The sequence below is a fragment of the Zalophus californianus genome, chromosome 1 (genome assembly GCF_009762305.2).
Source record: "Zalophus californianus isolate mZalCal1 chromosome 1, mZalCal1.pri.v2, whole genome shotgun sequence".
Lineage (NCBI taxonomy): Eukaryota > Metazoa > Chordata > Mammalia > Carnivora > Otariidae > Zalophus > Zalophus californianus.
This window is the reverse complement of record NC_045595.1, coordinates 97426956-97446939: the sequence shown is the minus strand read 5'-3', so window position 1 is coordinate 97446939 and position 19984 is coordinate 97426956. Positions and strand designations below refer to the sequence as shown.

At 44.5% G+C, this 19984-nt stretch overlaps 2 protein-coding genes across 2 annotated transcripts in view; one reads left to right on the top strand and one right to left on the bottom strand.

The window, feature by feature from the left end:
* Positions 1 to 19984, bottom strand: part of LOC113915989 — a 53628-nt gene that overhangs the window by 14186 nt on the left and 19458 nt on the right. The window contains exons 5-9 of the mRNA XM_035727887.1: positions 19522 to 19670; positions 16605 to 16745; positions 16078 to 16223; positions 11958 to 12053; positions 2683 to 2815 (exon numbers count right to left, since the gene is read on the bottom strand). Coding sequence (XP_035583780.1) covers positions 2683 to 2815; positions 11958 to 12053; positions 16078 to 16223; positions 16605 to 16745; positions 19522 to 19670 — 665 coding nt within the window. The remainder of the gene's footprint in view (positions 1 to 2682; positions 2816 to 11957; positions 12054 to 16077; positions 16224 to 16604; positions 16746 to 19521; positions 19671 to 19984) is intronic.
* On the top strand, positions 1192 to 1623 carry LOC113917812 (cytochrome c oxidase subunit 7C, mitochondrial). Its single transcript, XM_027585843.2, has one exon. The coding sequence runs from the start codon at positions 1285 to 1287 to the stop codon at positions 1474 to 1476; it is 192 nt and encodes a 63-aa protein (XP_027441644.1). The 5' UTR covers positions 1192 to 1284; the 3' UTR covers positions 1477 to 1623.

The following is a 19984-nucleotide window of genomic DNA, read 5'->3' as shown; positions in this document are numbered from 1 at the left end:
AATTATCCATCTTTCAATAATTGATAGAACAAATAAACAGAAAATTTGTAAAGATAGAGAAAACCATAACAATGCTGCCAACCAACTGGACCTAACTGACATTTCTTAACATTCCATACAAAAATAGCAGAATACACATTCTTTTCAAGTGCACATGGAACATTTACCAAGACAGATCATAATCTGGGCCATAAAACAAGTATGTTCTCCAATCACAGCATAATTTCATTAGAAATCAACTAGAGAAAAATATTTGAAAAATTTATAAATACGTGGAAACTAAATAGCACTCTTCTAAATAACCCATAGGTCAAAGAAATCAAAAGGGAAATTAGAAAATAGTTTGAATTGAATGACAATAAAAATACGACATATCACAGGACACCTGGGTAGCTCAGTAGATTAAGCATCTGCCTTTGGCTCAGGTCATGATCCCAGGTCCTGGGATCGAGTCCCACATCCAGCTCCTTGCTCAGCAGGGAGCCTGCTTCTCCCTCTGCCTGCTGCTCCCCCTGCTTGTGCACTCTCTCTCTCTCTGACAAATAAATAAATAAAATCCTTTAAAAAAATACGACATATCAAAATCTGCAGGATGCAATGAAAAAGTGCTTAGTGTTAATATAACCATTTACATTAGAAAAACAAAAAGTTCAAAATCAATAACTTAAGTTTCTACCTTAATAAACTAGAAAGAGGAGAGCATATTAAACCCAAGATAAACAGAATAAAGGAAATAATAAAGAGTATAAATCAATGAAATTGAAAAAATTAAAACATTAGAGGTAATCAAAAGCAAGTTCTTTAAGAAGATCAGTAAAATTGATAAAATTCTAGTCATATTGATTTGGAAAAAAAGAGAGAGAACAAGTTATCGATATTAAGCACAAAAGAGGAGACATCACTACAGATCCTCCAGATAGGAAAAGGAAGAGAAGGAAATATGAATAACTTTAAGACAATAAATTTGAAAACTTAGCCAAAATGAACAAATTGCTTGAAAGATATAAACTACCAAAACTTAACAACTCCCTCCCAAAATAACCAGAATAACCTTCTATCTATTAAAGAAATTGAATTTGTAGTTAAAAAATCTTCCCATAAAGAAAACTCCAGGTCCAGAAGTCTTCACTGGTGAATTCTACCAAATGTTTAAAGATAAAATAGTGCCAGCTTTTCGGCTCCTACACGCCGAGGAACAAGGTCGTGAGAAGGGGAGATCTTGGTGGTGCTGCCATTTCTACGGTCTTAGGGCTCTGCCCCTTTCGCAGAACTTCCAACAGCACCATGTTGGGACAGAGCGTCCGGAGGTTCACAACCTCTGTGGTCCGTAGGAGCCACTATGAGGAAGGCCCAGGGAAGAATTTGCCATTTTCAGTGGAAAACAAGTGGCGATTACTACTTATGATGACTCTGTACTTTGGATCTGGATTTGCTGCACCTTTTTTTATAGTAAGACATCAGCTGCTTAAGAAATAAGGATGTTTTAATTACTCCATCAAACAGATGTGAAAAGGAACATTTTAAGAGGTGCAGTCTCTTTGAAAAATGGATCAAACTCTTGTTTTCAACATACTCAATATGTTTGTAAATAAACTTATGGCATGCAAAAAAAAAAAAAAAAAAGATAAAATAGTGCCAGTTCTATACAAGTTCTTTCATAAAATAGAAAAGGAGGGAACACTTCCTAACTCATTCTGTAAGGCCAAAATCACCTTGATCCCAATACCAGAGGAAAACATTACAAGAAAAGAAAAGTGGGGACCAATATCCCTGATGAGCACAGATGTGAAAACCCTTAACAAAATGTTAGCAGTATACTAAAAGGATAATATATCAGCAATGTATTAAATCTAGCAATATATTAAAAGGGTAATAACGTGAAGTTTATTAATATAACTATTATAAAAATAGCAGCCAAGCTATCCAAGTTGGAAATTCCCAACTTTCCTAAATACAGAAATATATTAGAAAAAGAATCTTTTTCTTCTAAAATAATAAATAGCCATCAATCAAGTTCTCAAGTCTCAAATGTTAGCTATGTTCTGTTGCCCTTGATTGCCCTAAGGGGCTGTAAGTACTGATGTCTAAGATGGTATAACCTGGAGCCCTCTACTGAACAAGGTTTCCTTAGGTCACAGAGTGTTGCAAACGCTCACTTGTGGTTTAGCCCACTGGGTATGGGATTCAGGACAGCTGGGTAAAGAGCTGTCCAAGGTTGCAGCATAAATATGGTAAGGAAATAGTCTGTTTTCCAGAAGCTTTTGAGAAAAGCTCTTTCTGCCTAAGTAGGTTGAGACAACTTTGTAATCAAAAACAAAACAGTGTTCACTCTTGAGTAGACTGCCTTTCTTCCTTAGGTCACATAGCTGACTTCAGGGAAGGAAAATCTGGAGGTCATAACTCCTGCCTTTCCTCAGTTGCCAACTTCATTAAATGGGGCTTAGTGAGGTCTTTGGCGCCCCTTTGTGGGCTCATATACAACCGTCTGCCATGCCATTTTTGTGATTTCAGGTCTTCCCAACAAGATCACATACCAAGACCAAAGTGGGTCACTGCTTCCCTCTCAGAGCTGAAAACTTTGCTTGGCCCTATTAATAAATTGCAATTAAATCACTGTCCCTATAATTTAACCCTAGCACCTAGTTTTAGAAGGTGAACAAATAAAACCTCTTTTCTACTCACCATGTTAAAATTTGAGTGAATTCCAACAAGCCATTTTCTCCTTCTTTTCCTTTTCCGTCTATGCCATTATCTGCCAAATACAATTTCACTAACCAAGGACCAGTATCAGTCAAATCTTTAATTTTCTTGATTCCTATAAGAAAATAATACTATTTTATTATTTTTAGACAATAGCTCCCCCATTTACCACCAGCTAAGTTGATTTTATTTTTTAAGATTGTACTTATTTGACTTGCGTGAGTAGATATATTTTGCAATATAGTGAAGGAAATACATACAATTTAAGAAGTCCTTTAAAAAAATACTTTATTCTTTACAATAGCAAGCCTCAAATTGCTCTGTATGAAAGGGAATCTCACTTAAGATTTAGATTGTTGCCTTTACTTTGGCTAAAGAGGAAAATCAATGTCTTTAGAAATTTCCTGGTAGAAGATAAATGAGTTGTCCACTGACCCTGGGGAAATGATAGTCTTTATCCAGGGATTCAGCTCTTTAAAAGAGCCTGCAAAGTTGTCACATTTTTTGAGCTCTGGAAAGGCAAATTTGAAGGAGGAAGAACCATCTTGCCTTTGTAGACTTCCCAACTGAGGTCAGTGGACCTGCAGTCTGATTCACCCCCATTTCGTAAGGTTCAGTGTCAGTGCTGTGGCATGGCATATGTACACATTTAATCTATACCAGTTCAAGTTTAGGAGTTTGGCAAAGAAAAAGACAGGAGGGGGATGGAGACAGACTCAGTAGGTGTGAGATGAGAGATCTGAATCTGGTCCCAAAGCCAGATGGCTTCCCAAAGGCCTCCAAGTATTCGAAGTTATATGCTTTGTGTGCAATATAACCCCCTCAACACTAGCTGACTCCTTCATCTGGAGCTTAACTGACAAACAACGATCTGCTCCCAAGCTGGCAAGAAACCGCACGGGACTTAGAAATCATATACCTATATGTTTATTGTGTGGGCAGTTTAAGGGATTGTGAAAAATCACTGAGCTATACGCTAATTTTGCCTAATAGGCTGACTTGAGAACCTAATCCCAAGGAGTAGACAGGACTCTTTTGTACTTGAATTCATTCAGCACTCAACAAATATTTCTGAGCTCTACTATATGCCAGGCACTGTCCGAAGTGCTGGGAACCCAACAGGGAACAAAAGAAACAAAACTACCTGCCCTTCTTTTTTTAAAGATTTTTTATTTATTTACTTGAGAGAGAGAGAGAATGAGAAATAGAGAGCACGAGAGGGAAGAGAGTCAGAGGGAGAAGCAGACTCCCTGCTGAGCAGGGAGCCCGACGTGGGACTCGATCCCGGGACTCCAGGATCATGACCCGAGCCGAAGGCAGTCGCTTAACCAACTGAGCCACCCAGGTGCCCACTACCTGCCCTTCTGAAGCTGACATGAAGTGAATGCTAACTAGTGTACAGGAAGAGCAAGGAAGAGAGGAGAGTCAATGATAACCAAGTATAAGTTTTCAAGTCATGAAAGAGAACTGACGTTTTAGGGAAAGGTGATAAATCGGGACTTTGGGCCATTCTAGTTTGCCAGTTAAAAAAAAATGGGGCGCCTGGGTGGCTCAGTCGTTAAGCGTCTGCCTTCGGCTCAGGTCATGATCCCAGGGTCCTGGGATGGAGCCCCTCATCGGGCTCCCTGCTCAGAGGGAAGCCTGCTTCTCCCTCTCCCACTCCCCCTGCGTGTGTTCCCTCTCTCTCTGTGTGTCTCTCTCTGTCAAATAAATAAATAAAATCTTTAAGAAAAAAAAAGCGTGCTTTAAAAAGAGATTCAATTGGTTTCTTTGGTTACAAATGTAATCTGCTGGATTGTTGAATAAAATAGACAGGATTTTCCTTCAAAACACAGTTGGAGGGATGAATCCCAGCCCATCATTTAGTTTCATTGGGAACAAACCTAACTTGTCCAAATGTATTGGTTCTTACATCCAGGGCATGGGAATGATGGCAAATGACAGTTGTTATGAATAATTTGACAGTGCTAATAAATTAGAACAGTCTCTGGCACATTGTGGGTGTTTAGTAACTGTTGAACACATGAATGAATCAGTGAATAATCGGGTGCAGAATGCAATCATATTGTGGAAACTTTTATCTCACTGTTCTTTGGTTTTCCATGTATAGTGTACCTAATAACGCCTTGAGACCATTCATGAACAGGAATAGAATATGTCTTTTCTATTTATGAACTCTCTTTGCAAATATAAATGCCTCTGAAAAGCTTTTCTGCTCAGAATGATTAATGATGTGGATACTGATCGCACGTGGCACTCGTTTCTTTTTGCGAGAAAGCAGAGGTGATGAAACGTGAGGCCAGCAGGGCCAAGGCCAAAGGCCAAATTCCTGTGCAGTTGCTGAGCTTTGCAAGGAAAGAAACTTGGTTTCTGCCAGTCTACCCCTGCCACCCCACCAACTCCAGCCAGCGCGGCACAAATGTGTGCCACTGGAGAGACAGGGAGCTTCTGGGTCCGTGACTGGCCTGGTACAACTTGCATTCCCATGGGGAGAAACCACCCAAATCTCCCTCCAATTGGTGGTAAGTAAGGTTGCAATGTCATCTTTGCCCATGAAAAATAACCTGTTTGGGAAGTGCAAGTCCAAACCATCCTGCAGAATGTAGTGAGTCATGGTGCCCTGTTAGATGGTAGGAAGGCTGACGCTGCTTAGTACAGGGATTTCCTGCTTTGGGCCTTCATCCAAAATTCAAACAGAACCAAATTCTTTTTTCTCAATCGAAAACAAATTCCTCGGAGTGAGTACATGCTCAGCCCCTGGTAATACTTGATCCACCCCAGCTGTATTCACCCCAACCTATTTTTACTTAATCTTAACACTTCTTTAAAACAAAAACAAGCTCACTGACAATGACTACTTTTTTTTTTTTTTTTTAAGAGAGAGGGAGAGAGACAGGGGAAGGGGCAGAGAGAATCTTAAGCAGGCCCCACACCCAGCACAGAGCCCGACGCGGAGCAGCCTGACTCGGGGCCCAGGGTGGGGCTCTACCTCACAATCCTGAGATCAGGACCTGAGCCGAAATCAAGAGTCCAACACTTACCTGACTGAGCCGCCCAGGCGCCCCTGACAATGACTACTTTAATTTACCCCCTCTTTCTCTGAGAACTTAGTGGTGGCATAGCAGTGCCAGTTCTGCCCAAGAGGCAGCATGGTATAGAGAAAGCGGAATCTCTGGGAGCAAAACCTCTCTCTAAAAAATGCTGTGTGACTCCCCAGAAAGTCACTTAACTTCTCTGAACCCAAATTTCCTCATTGCTATAATAGAGATCATAAAAGTCATTTCCTAGAGGCACTGTGAAGATCAACTGGGAAGCATGGTGAAATATGGGTTGTGAAGGAACTTAGTACACAATAAATATTATTGCCTGTCTTCTCAGCTTCATTTCTGGATATTGTAAGTCACTGAAACACTGGAATGAGAGCACCCTGGGGAAGAAAGGTGTCTCCCCTTCTGCCACTGCCTCCCAAGGATCAGACGAGTATTTCTGACAACAGCACACCTCCCCTAGAACCCACTCCGCAGATCCATATGGACTCACCCAACCCTGTGTCTCTTCCCATTTTCTCTTCAGTTAATTGCCAAGATCCCCCAATTGTCCCTAACAGTCTTTCTTACCACCCTCATTGAACAGGCTATCCGGACCTGTCAGATTTCCCTCCTAAATATATCTGGACTATCTATCACTGCACTCTTCGTTCTGCCTTTTATCTTCTCTTGTCTGAGCTACTGTAATAGCCTCCAAACTGGTCTCCCATCATCCAGATGTCCCTCTTTCTAAGACATGTTGTGCAATGCCATCCAAGGTTCTTTCCAAAAATCCAATTCTCATCATGTCACTGTCTTGTTTCAGAGGAATCGTGGCTCCCACTTTGCACCCAGGAGAAAGCCTAACTCAGCAGCATTCATGGCTTTGGGCCAAGTGGGTCCACTGGCCTTTTCAGTTATACCTCTGCCACTCTCCCAATGACCACTGCAGCGAACGTCAAACTCCCCATACACTGGACACTCTGGGCACTTCCACCTCCTGACCCTTTGCCAGGTGATCCCCTCTTTCCTAGAATGCCCTCTTTCTCAGCTGATGAACCTCTTCTCAGTCCTTCCAGAGACAGCTCTATTTCCTGTGTGGGCCAGCACTCATAGGCCAGGTTTAAATTTTCATGGAATCAGAAGTTCCTCCGGAGAGGTTCCTCATCTTCTCCCTCACTTTCTGGCCTCTCCTGGGACCACCAGAACAGGTGGACATCACACATTCTGTTGGACATCAGATTATTTTGCTTAAGGACTACTCAAATGTCCAACTGTGGATGCCAGGTCCTGGTAGGACCTTCTTCTTAATAAGGTTGATTTTTTAAAAACATTTGCTCGGGGCCCCTGGGTGGCTCAGTCAGTTAAGTGTCTGCTTCGGCTCAGGTCATGATCCCCGGGTCCTGGGATCGAGTCCCGGGTCGGGCTCCCTGCTCAGCCGGGAGTCTGCTTTTCCTTCTCCTTCTGCCCCTTCCCCCTGCACGTGCTCACATGCACACTCTCTCTCTCAAATAAGTACATTTTAAAAAACCAAAAACACTTGTTCAAAATAGCTTCTTTCCATCAACAAGGAACATGTGTGATCTCCTGTGTAATTACCGAACATTTATAAACCAGAACAGAAACTCTGTTAGCTTGATTGCAGGACTAAAGGAAGCAAAGTGTAATTAGTGTTGGATGATTCACACCTTGGACCTTGGAACCTGTCCACAAAGGTCCATTGTTTGGCTATCACTCCAGGATAAAATCCCCAAGTAAAATAATCTCAGGATTATAATCGGTAACTTCCTGATTTGGAACTAATAAAGCTGTTTTGAAGATTACATCTTGTCTTTTGAACTCGACCCTTGCATTCTTTAATGCCATAATATTCCTATGGACCATGGCTGTGTTATAAGCAATTAATGCCTTATTTGGGGAAGTCAATTTGGCACTTGGGTGGCTTTGGTGCCGTAGCAAAGGTCTGATTGATCCCAAGCTTGTGGACTGACCATTTTATGGTTGGATTTTGCTCCCAATATATGTCTAAGTCATATACTGGCCCTCCCAGTCCTAAATCCTTGAGAATTAAGACAATCCTAGGAACTGTGGTGTGGAATTTGGGCCGGGAACAGAGTAGGCCCAGGTGACAGGACATGCCTGAGTCCTTGCTGAGTCTTTCAGGAACTTTTGGGGCCTTGAGGTGACATGGCAGGACTGGCTGAATGGGGCTCAGGGAAGCTGCAGATGACTATTCCTGATGACCGTTCAGTGACCTCCAGTGTTAAGCCATCTTCTGGCTCTTTATGGGCCTGATAGGCTTGTGGCTAGGCATCGGCCGGGCCAGACCTCCTCTCTTGAGTGTTAATCACCCTCTAGACCCAGGGTCCCTAATTCCCACGGACTCCTGGTACAGAGCCATGGGGCTCAGACATGGGCTGGACTGGATCTGGAAGAGACAGAGAAGCTAGAGGCAGACTCAGGCCTGTGCCCCCTCTGTTCTGTGGTCTTCCTCACAGAGAAGAGGCATCTAGGAGCATCACTCTGCCCTCTAATTTTCTTCACTGAGCAAAATAAAACAAGAGTAGATAATCTGATTTTCTTTTAATTCTAAAGCAGTGGTTCTCAAAGTGTGGACACTGGACTAAGAGCATCAATATCCCTGGGGCACTTGATAGAAATGCAAGCTTTCCAGCCTCACCTCCACCTATAGATCCAGCAGTCTGTGGGGGCAGGGCCCAGCAATCTGCACTTTAATAAGCCTTCTGGGTATTTCTGCTGCTGCTCGTGTTTGAGAACCACTGATCTAATGAATCTTCATGTTCAGTGCTGCTTTGAGGCAGGACTGACTTGGACAAACTGATGTCTAAATTCTGCAGGCATCGAAATGGAATATGTCTCTTCTATCCACTTACAACTGGTTGCTAAATGTAAAATTGTCAGGTTTTTGTAATTGTACATTTGAGGAAGAATAATAAAGGGTGTCAGGCTTCTGAATGGGGGTTTTGACTCATACAGATTATGAGTTGAACTTCCCAAGCATCAAGCCAAAGCCTCCTGTCCACAAAGGGACAAGCATAAAAATAGTTTGGCTGTTTCCAATTGGGACCAAATGGAAACCATCTGCACTCCACCCTCAAGAGGTTGATATAAATCAGCTCAATCTGACCCTTTATTTTGAAACAAGTAGAACTTTTCTACCAAAAACCAAACTCACCCCCAACCAAACACCTTATGATTGTGAAAATAATTATCCAGTGTGGGAAGCTGTTTGTTTGTTTGTTTGACCTGCTTTGTGAATTCTGGAAAGCATGAAAATGGTCTGCTCTGACAATAAGCTATAAAATAAGTATGTATTAGATACAGGCTTTTCCTACAGGATCCCTGGGGAGACAAAAAAGACTTTAATGGCTCCCATTGCCTATTGGATTAAGTCCCAACTCTTGGCCTGACTTACAAAGTCTTCCTTAATGTGACCCACCCTCTTTGCCAGGCCTACCCTCCCACATCCTCTGGTTCCAGCTAAACTTTGTAGGCTTGTGGGCTTGCATTGTTAAGCCCTCTCTCCTCTCTTAAATCCTTCCACCTGTAAGTCCTTTCTTCCCACAGGTCAACTCCCAGCTCGTTCACAGAGCCTTCGCCCCGGTTCCATCCTTGGGGAAGGATGCCTTTCTCGGAACCCAGTGTCCATGTTTGGCCCTTGGCAGATGCTGCCTTGTGTGTTTCTTTCTTTTCCTAGGTGTGCATCCTGTTTATAAACTACATTCTGAGCCCCCTCGTTGAGTTGAATTGTGTTCCCTCCCAAAATTCCTGTGTTGAAGTCCTAACTCCCAGTTCTTCCGAATGTGACCTTATTTGGAAACAAGGTCATGGCACATGTGATTAGTTAAGATGAGGTCATACTGGCCTAGACTGGGCCCCTAATCCAGTATGACTGATGTCCTTATAAAAGGAAAAATTAGACACAGACGCACACAGGGAGAACGCCTGGGGAACATGAAGCCAAAGGTCCGGGTGATGCATCTCTAAGCCAGGAAACACCACCAAAAGCTAGGAGAGAGACAAGGAACAGACTGTCCCTCAGAACCTCCAGAAGGAACCAACCCTGCCAACATCTTGATCTTGACTTCCAGGGTCCAGGACTGTGACACAACGTACGTCTGTTGTTGAAGGTCAAAAGAGGCAAGTCTGATATTTTTTGTGCCGGGTTTTAACAGCTGAAAGGTATTATTGGGACCTAGGCCTCAACATGGCTATCATTTAAAAGCTGAAGGATGAACAGGTGTACTGTTCTCTTTTTGACTTTTCCCAAACTATCTACCTTCTATGGGGGTTTAACATCTCCAGGGCCTACATGGCGGGGGGCGGGTGTGGGGGGTAGCACACAGGTGGAGTCATTCACGACTACATTTAGACTCTGCTGTCATTGCCTACTGAAGCTGTGCATGCATTCTGTGTTTTTGTATGTGTTAGAAGTGTTAGCTTGTTAAACAGAACGACTTAAAGTATTATGCAATTTCTTTAATTTTCTTTGCCATTAATTTTTTTTTTTTTTAATCAGGGAGACTCAACAAATAGTGTCCAGAGCCTCTCTCTAGCCTTGAGAAGCCTTGAAGTTCCCAGACAGATTTTGGCCTCTTGGTCTTCCTGCAATGCCAAGGTACCCGCACAGAATGATGCACACATTCAGTCTTTGTCCTGCTTACCACTTGCTCCTAGGTCTAATGCAGAGTTAGGACCAGTGACCCAGCCGTCCTCTGCCCTCAGACGTCATCTGGCCCGTTGTAAGGACTGTCCTCTGGCCAGCCACCTGCCTTGGAGACACTGATCATCCTTCTCCCCACAGGAACCCCAACCAACTCCTCTGAAAGGATTTTTGGTTGAAAATATCCCCAAATGGTAACTGTCTAAAACAAATGATAAACCTAGCACAGTTCTTTTTTTTTTCTTTTAGTAGATTTTCCAAAATCTACTAGCACTATCCAGTGGAAAGACTGTATTTATACCAGACGACAGACACAGGTCTGATAAATTGTCTCCCTTTACATTTTCAGTTGGCTTTTTAGATCATAGGAATCTGTATTTATCTAATTCAGAGAGATTTCACAGAGGAGATACGAGGATAATTCAAGGGCAGGAAAAAGACCACACCACACAAAAACAGATTAAAACTGAGGAAGAAAAAGGCAAAGGGTAAAGAGCTACATCACAAGGGACTGTCACCTTTCACACACGAGTTGTACAGAGAAAAATAAATAAAATGGACTAAAAAAAAAACAACACAAATTTAGGTTAGCCTCCACAAAGGGTTCTCCAAAGGCTGTGTTCATGACATATCTAATGATCATCTTGTGCTGTGTCTTTATAACCTCAACATGTTTTTTTTTTAAAGATCTTATTTATTTGACAGAGAGAGACAGCAAGAGAGGGAACACAAGCAGGGGGAGTGGGAGAGGGAGAAGCAGGCTTCCCGCGGAGCAGGGAGCCCGATGCGGGGCTCGATCCCAGGACCCCGGGATCATGACCTGAGCCGAAGGCAGACGCTTAATGACTGAGCCACCCAGGCGCCCTAACCTCAACATGTTAAAGCTGGAGTGGGATTTAGGAAGCTGTGAGCGCAAATTCCTCGATTTGCAGAAGAGGATGCTGAGGCAACGGGCCCCAGGGCAAGTGCTGGGCGGAGAACCTGGCTTCCCTAACACTTGGCTCTAAACCTTTAAGACTTGGATAACTTCTCGGCGCATCTGGCTGGCTCAGTCAGAGGAGCGCGCAACTCTGGATCTCAGGGTCATGAGTTCGAGCCCTCACACTGGTGTAGAGATTACTTAAATAAATATTAAAAAAATAGACTTGGATAGCTTCTCATTTCATTTAATCCTGCTCAGAGGTTTTGGTGTTGGTGATTTCTTAAAACTGCCTCTAAAGGACTCTGTTTCTGAGTCTAAGCAGTCTCCAAGCGGCATTTATCAGGTCCTGCTGGCTGTTTACTGCAGAGATATTCCCAAACCAGCTTACACCCCATAATCGATTTGGGCTTGCTGAATGTGCCAAAGACAAATTCCTCTGGTGGATATGGCTAAGCTGTTCTGTGTTTGGTTTATAGGAAACCATAAGACACCGGCTCTTCTTTCTCTCCATAGTTTTTCTCTTTGGGGTAATTACTGTAGTAGCGGGAACACACAGCCCATGAAAGGAGGAAGTGATTTACAGATAAAGGAAGATGAAGGGATAGCTGACGCAACAACCAAATACCTTTTTTTCTCCTCTCCTTCCCTGAAGTAGTTTTCCCTGTTAGAGCTCCAGGTGACTTTGTAATCTGGTTCAAAGTTGAACTTCCCCTCTGTTTGGCTGTGTGGAAAAGAAAAAGATAAGAAAAAAAAGCCTGTTCAAAGTTGTATGAATGGGTTTTACACACTTTGCTATTGATTATTTCCTTCGTTTTATGTACACTTTGGGCAGAGACATTTCTCATGAGAGGATTATCCGACCCATTGTCAAATCCCATTCGCTTCAGTTCAGTCCTGTCTATTTCATGTTGCTCTCTCTTCAAAGGCTTAAGGATCACATGCAACCAAGTAGGCCCCAAGTATCGTCCTAAAAGGCCTCATGTAAATGCTCTACATTCCACAGCTGCCCTCTATAAAAGTGGTTCCAAATCTCTGAGATTTGTAAGAATGTAGCAGAGAGGAACACATTTTTGGCAAATTTTAAAATATATATTAGTATGTTATCATTCTAGAGTCATTCTAGACCCTTCCTTTCCTTTCTTTGCACCCCACATCCCAAGCATCAGGAAATGGGACAGATGTGGAACCTGACCTCCTCTGCCACTGCCCCAGTCTCACTTGGGTAGACCCCTCTCTCACCTCCCCCCATCATCTCTCACTAGATGACAACAGCCTCCCCATAGGCCTCCCTGCCCTGTGCCTGAGCAGAGGTGTATCAGTCCAGTTTTGAGATAGAAGGTACTTTTACTCTGTGCAGGTATGTATATTACTAGTATGGACTACATGTTTGTATTCCCCAAATATTCATATGTTGAGTCCCCAGCGTGGCCGTATTTAGAGATGGGGCCCCTAAGGAAGTAACTAAGGTTACAGGAGGTCATAAGGGTGGGACCCTGATCAGATAGGATTAGTGTTCTTATTAGAGGGATCTTTGTCTCCCTGGGCTTACACACACCTAGGAAAGGCCACGTGAAGACACAGCAAGAGGGCGCCCTCTTCAGGCCAGAAAGAGAGCTCTCACCCGGAACAGAATCCGCTAGCACTCTGATCTGGGACTTCTAGCTTCCTGAACTGCGCAAAAATAAATCTGTTTAAGCCACCCAGCCTATGTTATTTTGTTATGGCAGCCAGCGCAGACTAATACAGTTACCCAAAAGAATGCAGAAGAGCTAAAATGTACCAGCTGACCTGCCTAAAAATCAAGGTTCAAGTGAACGAATAGGGAGAGGAACTTCAAAGAGGTTGTGTGTGAGGACCACTGACCACAGGGCCCAGTCCAGCTGGAGCAGCTTTTCCACCCTGTCCCGGGTGGCTGTGAAGAATGACAGGGCAGGTGCTCGCTGAGGTCGGCGCTGACCCTCGCTTGTTTGGCTCTCTAGGAAATCAAATCCAGAACCCTTAAAATCAAGCTTTCATGCTCCTTTGGGCAGAAAGCACTTAGAACAAACAGAATAGGAGACCTCCACGTTTCCTCCCCACGTCCTTGTCACTTCTTTCCAATCCCACACCTCACACCTGGTCCTGCCTGCCACATACCAATCCCTTGAGACACTGCTTTTATATTGCCAATTCTTTTTTTTTTTAAGATTTACTTATTTGAGAGAGGGAGAGAGAGCGTGTGCGCACGCGCGCGCGCGCACACACACACACACACACACACACACACACACACAAGTGGGGGGAGGGGCAGAGGGACAAGCAGACTCCCTGCTGAAGGCGGTGTGGGGCGGGGGCTTGATCCCAGGACCCTGAGATCATGACCTAAGCCGAAGTCAGGTGCTTAATCAACTGAGCCAACCAGGCACCCCTCCAATTATTTTTCTTAAAAATCAGAGATTCACTTGGTTATTTTGGTCCTGAAATTACAATATAGGACTTCATAAATAGGACTGTGGCTTTTTACAAATTGGTGATAGAAAGAGCAGAGGGAAAGTCATATTTGGATAGCAAACATTGTTTTCCAGCTTCCTTTTGTATATTTATTGGGTTGACTGAAATATCAAATTCAACAAATAACCTATAGAATTCTGATGCCAGGAAAGTTCCTAAATGGAGGATAACTCTTGTTATTTACGAATCTCCCATAGTTACAAGTTCTTTGCACTCACTTCCACAAAGTAGCCTTGACTTCAGCTCTTTTTTTTTTAATAGCACAAGTCAGTGAATCCTTTTTTTATTGAGATAAAATTAACATGTAACATTATATTAGTTTCAGGCGTACAACATAATGACTTAATATTTGTATATATTGTGAAATGTTCACCACTGTGAGTTAGTTAACGTCCATCACAACACATGGTCACAAATTTTGTTTCTTGTGATGAGAACTTTTAAGATCTACTCTCTCAGCAACTTGTTCTTTTGAAGATTTTATTTTTTAAGTAATCTCTCCACCCAATGTGGGGCTCGAACTTACAACCCCTGAGATCAAGAGTCACATGCAACTGAGCCAGCCAGGCGCCCTTCTGCAACTTCCAAATATACAATACGGTATATTTCACAGTGGTCCCCATGCTGCACAGGCCTTGAGCTCTTTATCTTCATTTTTTCCAGCACGTAGAGTGACTGCGTTCACCAACATGCCTCAAGTTTACTCTCTGGGAAAAGGTTGTTGTTATAATGACGATGGTGATGATGATAATTAATGTCCCTCAAGTACTTACGATGTGCCAGGCATCATGCTAACTGCATCACATTACACCACTTCCTCCTCACTAAACACTATGAGGTAGTTACGTTTATTTTGTAGCTCAAGAAGCTAAAGTCAGATCAGTTTGAAAATTTGCCCAACCTAATGCACAGCTGGGGTAGGATTTGAACCCAGACCTGATTCTAAGTCTGTGCTATTAGCCACTTGCTATAGTTTCTGTTAACAATGATTAAAAGTAGTCAGCTTTAAAATGTGCCATAAACATGTGTATTAGGGATCTATTAAAACAAATGATAAGCCTTTTATAAGGGAGTAAGCAGCTGTTGTTCTTGTCTGTCCTGTATCTGTCCTTCTCATCGGTTTACTTCTTTGAGGGGCTGCCACTTTGCTCCCCAGCAAATCACGGGGCTCTGGTTTGGCTGCCCATCAGAATGCTCCACTCCTCCCCCAGTGGGGTGTGTGATCAGTCCTGGCCAATTGCGGTTTAGCACATCCGGGGCTGTAGGGACTGGTCTGACAGGTATGTATGTGACCCAGGGAGGGCCAGTGAGAGCCTTCCCGGGGGATTTGACCCACAGTCACTGGGAGACAGAGGTTCACACTTCCTGGCTGATTGGAAGTCACGAAGATATAGCCCTGGGACTGCTGACAGATGTGTCAACTGCTCTTTCCTGCCTGGAGGAAGGCTGACCGCACTGGGAGAGAAGGCCCACGCTCAGAAGGGAAGTCGAGGGAAGAGCAGCAAACTCAGGGTCTCCTGATGACATCATCTGAGCCCCCGAATTCAGCTATCTCTGAAGACAGCTGTGGACGTCCCAGTTATGTGAGCCAATAAGCCCCTATTAACCTTGAATTCTGTTTGGGTTGCTTTCACTTTTAACTGAAGAGTTCTGATTAACATGCTGTCTTAGTTCCCCGCTTCTGCTATAACAAATGACCTTAAACTTAGTCACTTAAAACAATACAAGGCTATGACCTTACAGATCTGGAGGTCCAAAGTCCAAAATGGGTCTCACCGTCAAGGCATTGGTGGACTGTGTGTCTTTTAGTGGCTCTGGGGAAGAATTCCTTGCCCCGCCCTTCCCAGCTCCTCGAGGCCATCTACATTCCTTGGCTGCTGGCCCCTTCCAGCATCCCTCCAACCTTTCCTTCCATGGTCACATCTTCATCTCTCTGGCTCTGACCCTCCTGCCCCCCCCCCCCCCGCAAAGATCCTGTGATGACACTGGACCCACCCAGAGAATCCAGGATAAACCTCCATCTCAAGGCCCTTAATTTTATCATATCTGCACAGTTCCATTTGCCAGGTGAGGTAATATAATCACCGGTTGAGGATTAGGACAAAGACATTGCTGGGGGTCCATTATTCTGCTCTCATTCATACTCAGCAAGAAGAATTTCCACTGACCACAGGGAAGGCCATTTTTAAACGCAAAGCCGTTTCTTTCTTACAGGTAGCCCCAGAGAGTGTAGGGCCCAGATCCCCGGCACTTACCCTGTAGCTGCTGAGGGGGACTCCCGGGGTCTGGTGGGGATGTGGCCGGCTGCTCTCTCCCCTGTGTCTTTGCATACTCGGCTACAGGTCTGAGGAGACTCAGAGCCCCAGAACACTGTAAGTAATTGCCGTCAAGGTGCAGCTCACTGGGGAGGGGTGAAATACATCGTACATTCGATGTTATTTTCACTTCCGCAAATTTGGATTTGAGGTCTTCACCTCATAAAATAATAGACCTAGTTATATACTAATAAATAAATAATCATAATAGATAACAGATCATATTGCAAAAAATAGACCTAGTGACCATGTCATCGGGCCAAAAACATGCATATAGCACAATACCCTTGATTCTCAAATGTAACTAAAGGATCTTTCTCTTATAATTAAGAAAAAGAAGACAAAATAACTAACGTAGTGAAAAGTCAGGGGAAATCATGGGTTAATGGATTTTGTAATTCAGCTGGTTATATAACTCAAGACAGAACAGAGCCAGAGGCAGGAGGAGAGCAGGGGATGCGTCTCACCAAATGGAGCTGTGGTATATGATGGCGCCCAGCCATGGCCCGCTCTGTGGCCCCAGACCACAGTAGCGCAGACTGAGGGCTTGAAGCCTTTGGTTGTTCTCCAGGCCTGAGAAAATACTCTCAATTTCTTCACTTCCAAGTCTAGAAAGAAATGACAGGAACACATTAGTGACTTTTAAAACCTATGTCACCTGTTGGATTATTCATTTTAAGGGACTCCCTAGGACAGCTCAGACTTTTACTGATCCATACTATGAGCTTCCACGGCCGGGGCAGGCTTTGGGAGTGAGCTGGGTGACTGAGGAGGGCAGCCTGCATGTGGAGGAAGGGGGACCCAGAATCTGCCTCCTGGGCAAAGGGAGCAGAGCACGGTTTGAAGTACCCATGCAAAGGAGCAGATAGAGAGCAAGCTCTGGATCCTGAAGACAGGAGAGATTGCCCAGCTGGCAGGGATGAAAGTGTCTGGGAAGACCCCAGCAGTAGCAGGCTGTGTAAGGAGGGAGCCTTTAAAGTACGTCCAGAGCAGGTTTCAGGGAAGTCCAGCCTCTTGGCCCTCCTTCCTGGCCCTGGGCTGCTCCTCGCCTTGTATCACCTAGTCCTTCGACTTTGCAAAGAGAAGTCGCAGGCATCACGCCAACACAGCCTCTGGGAATAGGCATTAGGTCAGGAAACTGAGCAACAGTGAGGTAGAGGGATGTCTTCAGGGAATTTGGAATGTCAGTGGCTGAACTTTCAAATGAGGTACGTATTAACAGAAGTAACTTCTTAAATTTACTAGTTTAGCCAACAAGTGGTTAGCGAAGGCGGCTACTGTGGTGGGTGTGGGGATGCAGCTGTGTATGAGAAAGAAGGGCGTCCTGCCTGCTGGACTTCACAGCCTCACAGCGAAAAGCGGAGGGAAGTCCCCAGAGGCCGGTAGCCTGCTCTTTTACCAGTGTTGAGGTCTCAGTGGTGACTCCCAACCACCCAACCCTGACAACTCTAGGTGTCTTGGCAATAGGAGGATTTCAACGGATGATGAACATAAGCTATTTCCTGGGGCACCTGGGTGGCTCCGTCAGGTAAGCATCCAACTCTTGATTTTGGCTCAGCTCATGATCTCAGGGTCCTGATATGGAGCCCTGTTTTGGGCTCCTGGCTCAGCGCAGAGTCTGCTGGAGATTCTCTCTCTCCCTCCCCCTCTCTCTAAACAGATAAATAAAATCTGTTAAAAATAAAGTAAGCTGTGGGGGCGCCTGGGTGGCTCAGTCAGTTAAGCATCTGCCTTTAGCTCAGGTCATGATCTCAGAGTCCTGGGATCGAGCCCCGTGTCAGGCTCCCTGCTCAGCGGGGGGTCTGCTTGTCCCTCTCCCTCTACCCCTCCCTGTGCTGTGCTCTCTCTCTCTCTGTCAAATAAACAAATAAAATCTTAAAAAAAAAAAATAAAGTAAGCTGTTTCCTAACAATGGGGATTCCTTTTTTCTTCCTTCTGTCTTCCTGCCAGTGCAGGTCTCTGGGTCCAGCGCAGGAGCTGGAGTCCAGAAGGGTCTCAGCAGAGGGGCTGGTTCTGCCCAGTGCAGTGTGGGAAGCTGGGAGACTCCCAGGCTGATCCTAAGTCACTGCAGGGTATCCTGAGGACACTGGACTTCTGCTGTTCTGTGTTAGGAAACCCTAACTGAGGCTCCTCCAAGCACCTCAGAAACACAAAGAACCTCCAGAGACAGTCCCTCTCCCCAGCTTTTTGCCGATAGAATTGTCCACGGTCACAACCAGGGCCCTAATAAGACCCTAGCTCCTTAATGGGGTCTTTGTGTTGCGGTGGTACCACTTCTCAGGCATGAATCAGCTCTTTCACCTCACAGCCCACTGGCCTTCTGAGTATAAGGTAGCACCAGGTTCCAGGGGAAGAGTCTCAGAATCAAAGACCTGAGAAGTGGAAGAGATCATCTCATAGATCAGAGAGGTTGCATGACCTATCGCACATCACACAAGCAGGTTGAAATTATTTATGGATGGCACACTATAGATGCCCCCAGCAATCTAGTATCACAGATCAGAAGTGGGCTCGGATTCAGATGGCTGGATTCACATCTAGGTTCCGTCCCTAAGAGGTGAATGGCCTTGAACAAGCCAGTTAATCCCCTTGAGTCTTTCCTCATCTATACAGAGTCAAAGGATGGAAATGGTACATATCTGTCATTATATATCCTACATCCATATGTAATGGTACATATCTCTCTGTTGTTGGGAGAATAAATGAGATAAGCCATGCACTGTGCTTGACACACCGTTAGCACTCAGTAACAGTTAGCTGATATCATCATCATCATCACTGCCCCCTGACCCGCCCCTGACAGCCTGGTGCCGCAGCCCTCTCTGAAAGACTGGCTCTTTCCCCTAGTACCACGCCTGTCCTCCCACGTCCGCTCCTGCTGAATAATGGCCTGTCCCGTAGGGGATCATGGTTCCCCTTATCCAAACCACTAAAATTTACATGGACATTTTTTGTGACATTCAGGCTTTCTACCCTGTGTTATACGTAACCTAGAGCATGTCGCCTCCCCTCTACTATATCAAGGACTTCCTTGCTCAGTGGCATTGCCTTATATATGTGTGTATCTTCCTTAGCAAAGAGCAGTGTCTTGCACAAACAGGCCATTGACAAATATTTGTTGACAGAATGAATGAATAAAAAGGAAGGAAGGAAGGAAGGAAGGAAGGAAGGAAGGAGAGGATGGATGGAGAAATGAATGAAAAAAGCCTCTTTTTGAGAACCCTGACATTTACTCAGGAACATTAGCTCTAAGGAGGTTTTGGAGCGTCCCCTTTCAGCGATGACTTGATGAGGCACAAGGAACCAGGCCACCGCCCTCCCTGCTTTGCCTCCCTCAGCAGACAGCAACAGGAGCCCTGAAGGAACCCCGCATTCCAGCCTCACCTGCAGTAATCGAGGATGAGAGAACGCAGACAGCTGCATGGCAGAGCCCTCCCAAGTCTCCCGAGAGCCCACAGATCCATCCTGCAGTCAATGAGCTCCAGGCTGGTAAATGGGCAGGCGGCACGCCCCTTCAACTCCAGAAGCGAAGCCTAAGGACGTGAGGTGAAAGAAACCGTGCTCACGCAAGGGAGACAAAGACGCTCTGTGTTTTCATGTAACCTAAAAGCCCATTACGTTCATTACCACAACAGTTTTCCCTTTAAGACAACTTTCTAATTCCCCCAAGGAGAAAGTGGCATGAAAATAAAAGAAAAAATAAAATAATTGCCCTTTAAAAGGACGACTGTGAAGAATTAAATGGGAAACACCAAGCTTTATGATGAGATGAGATGAGATGAGACGAGATATACTGCAGCATCTCTTTTTAGATGTTATTAGGGGCTGGTCCAGAAGACACCAACTT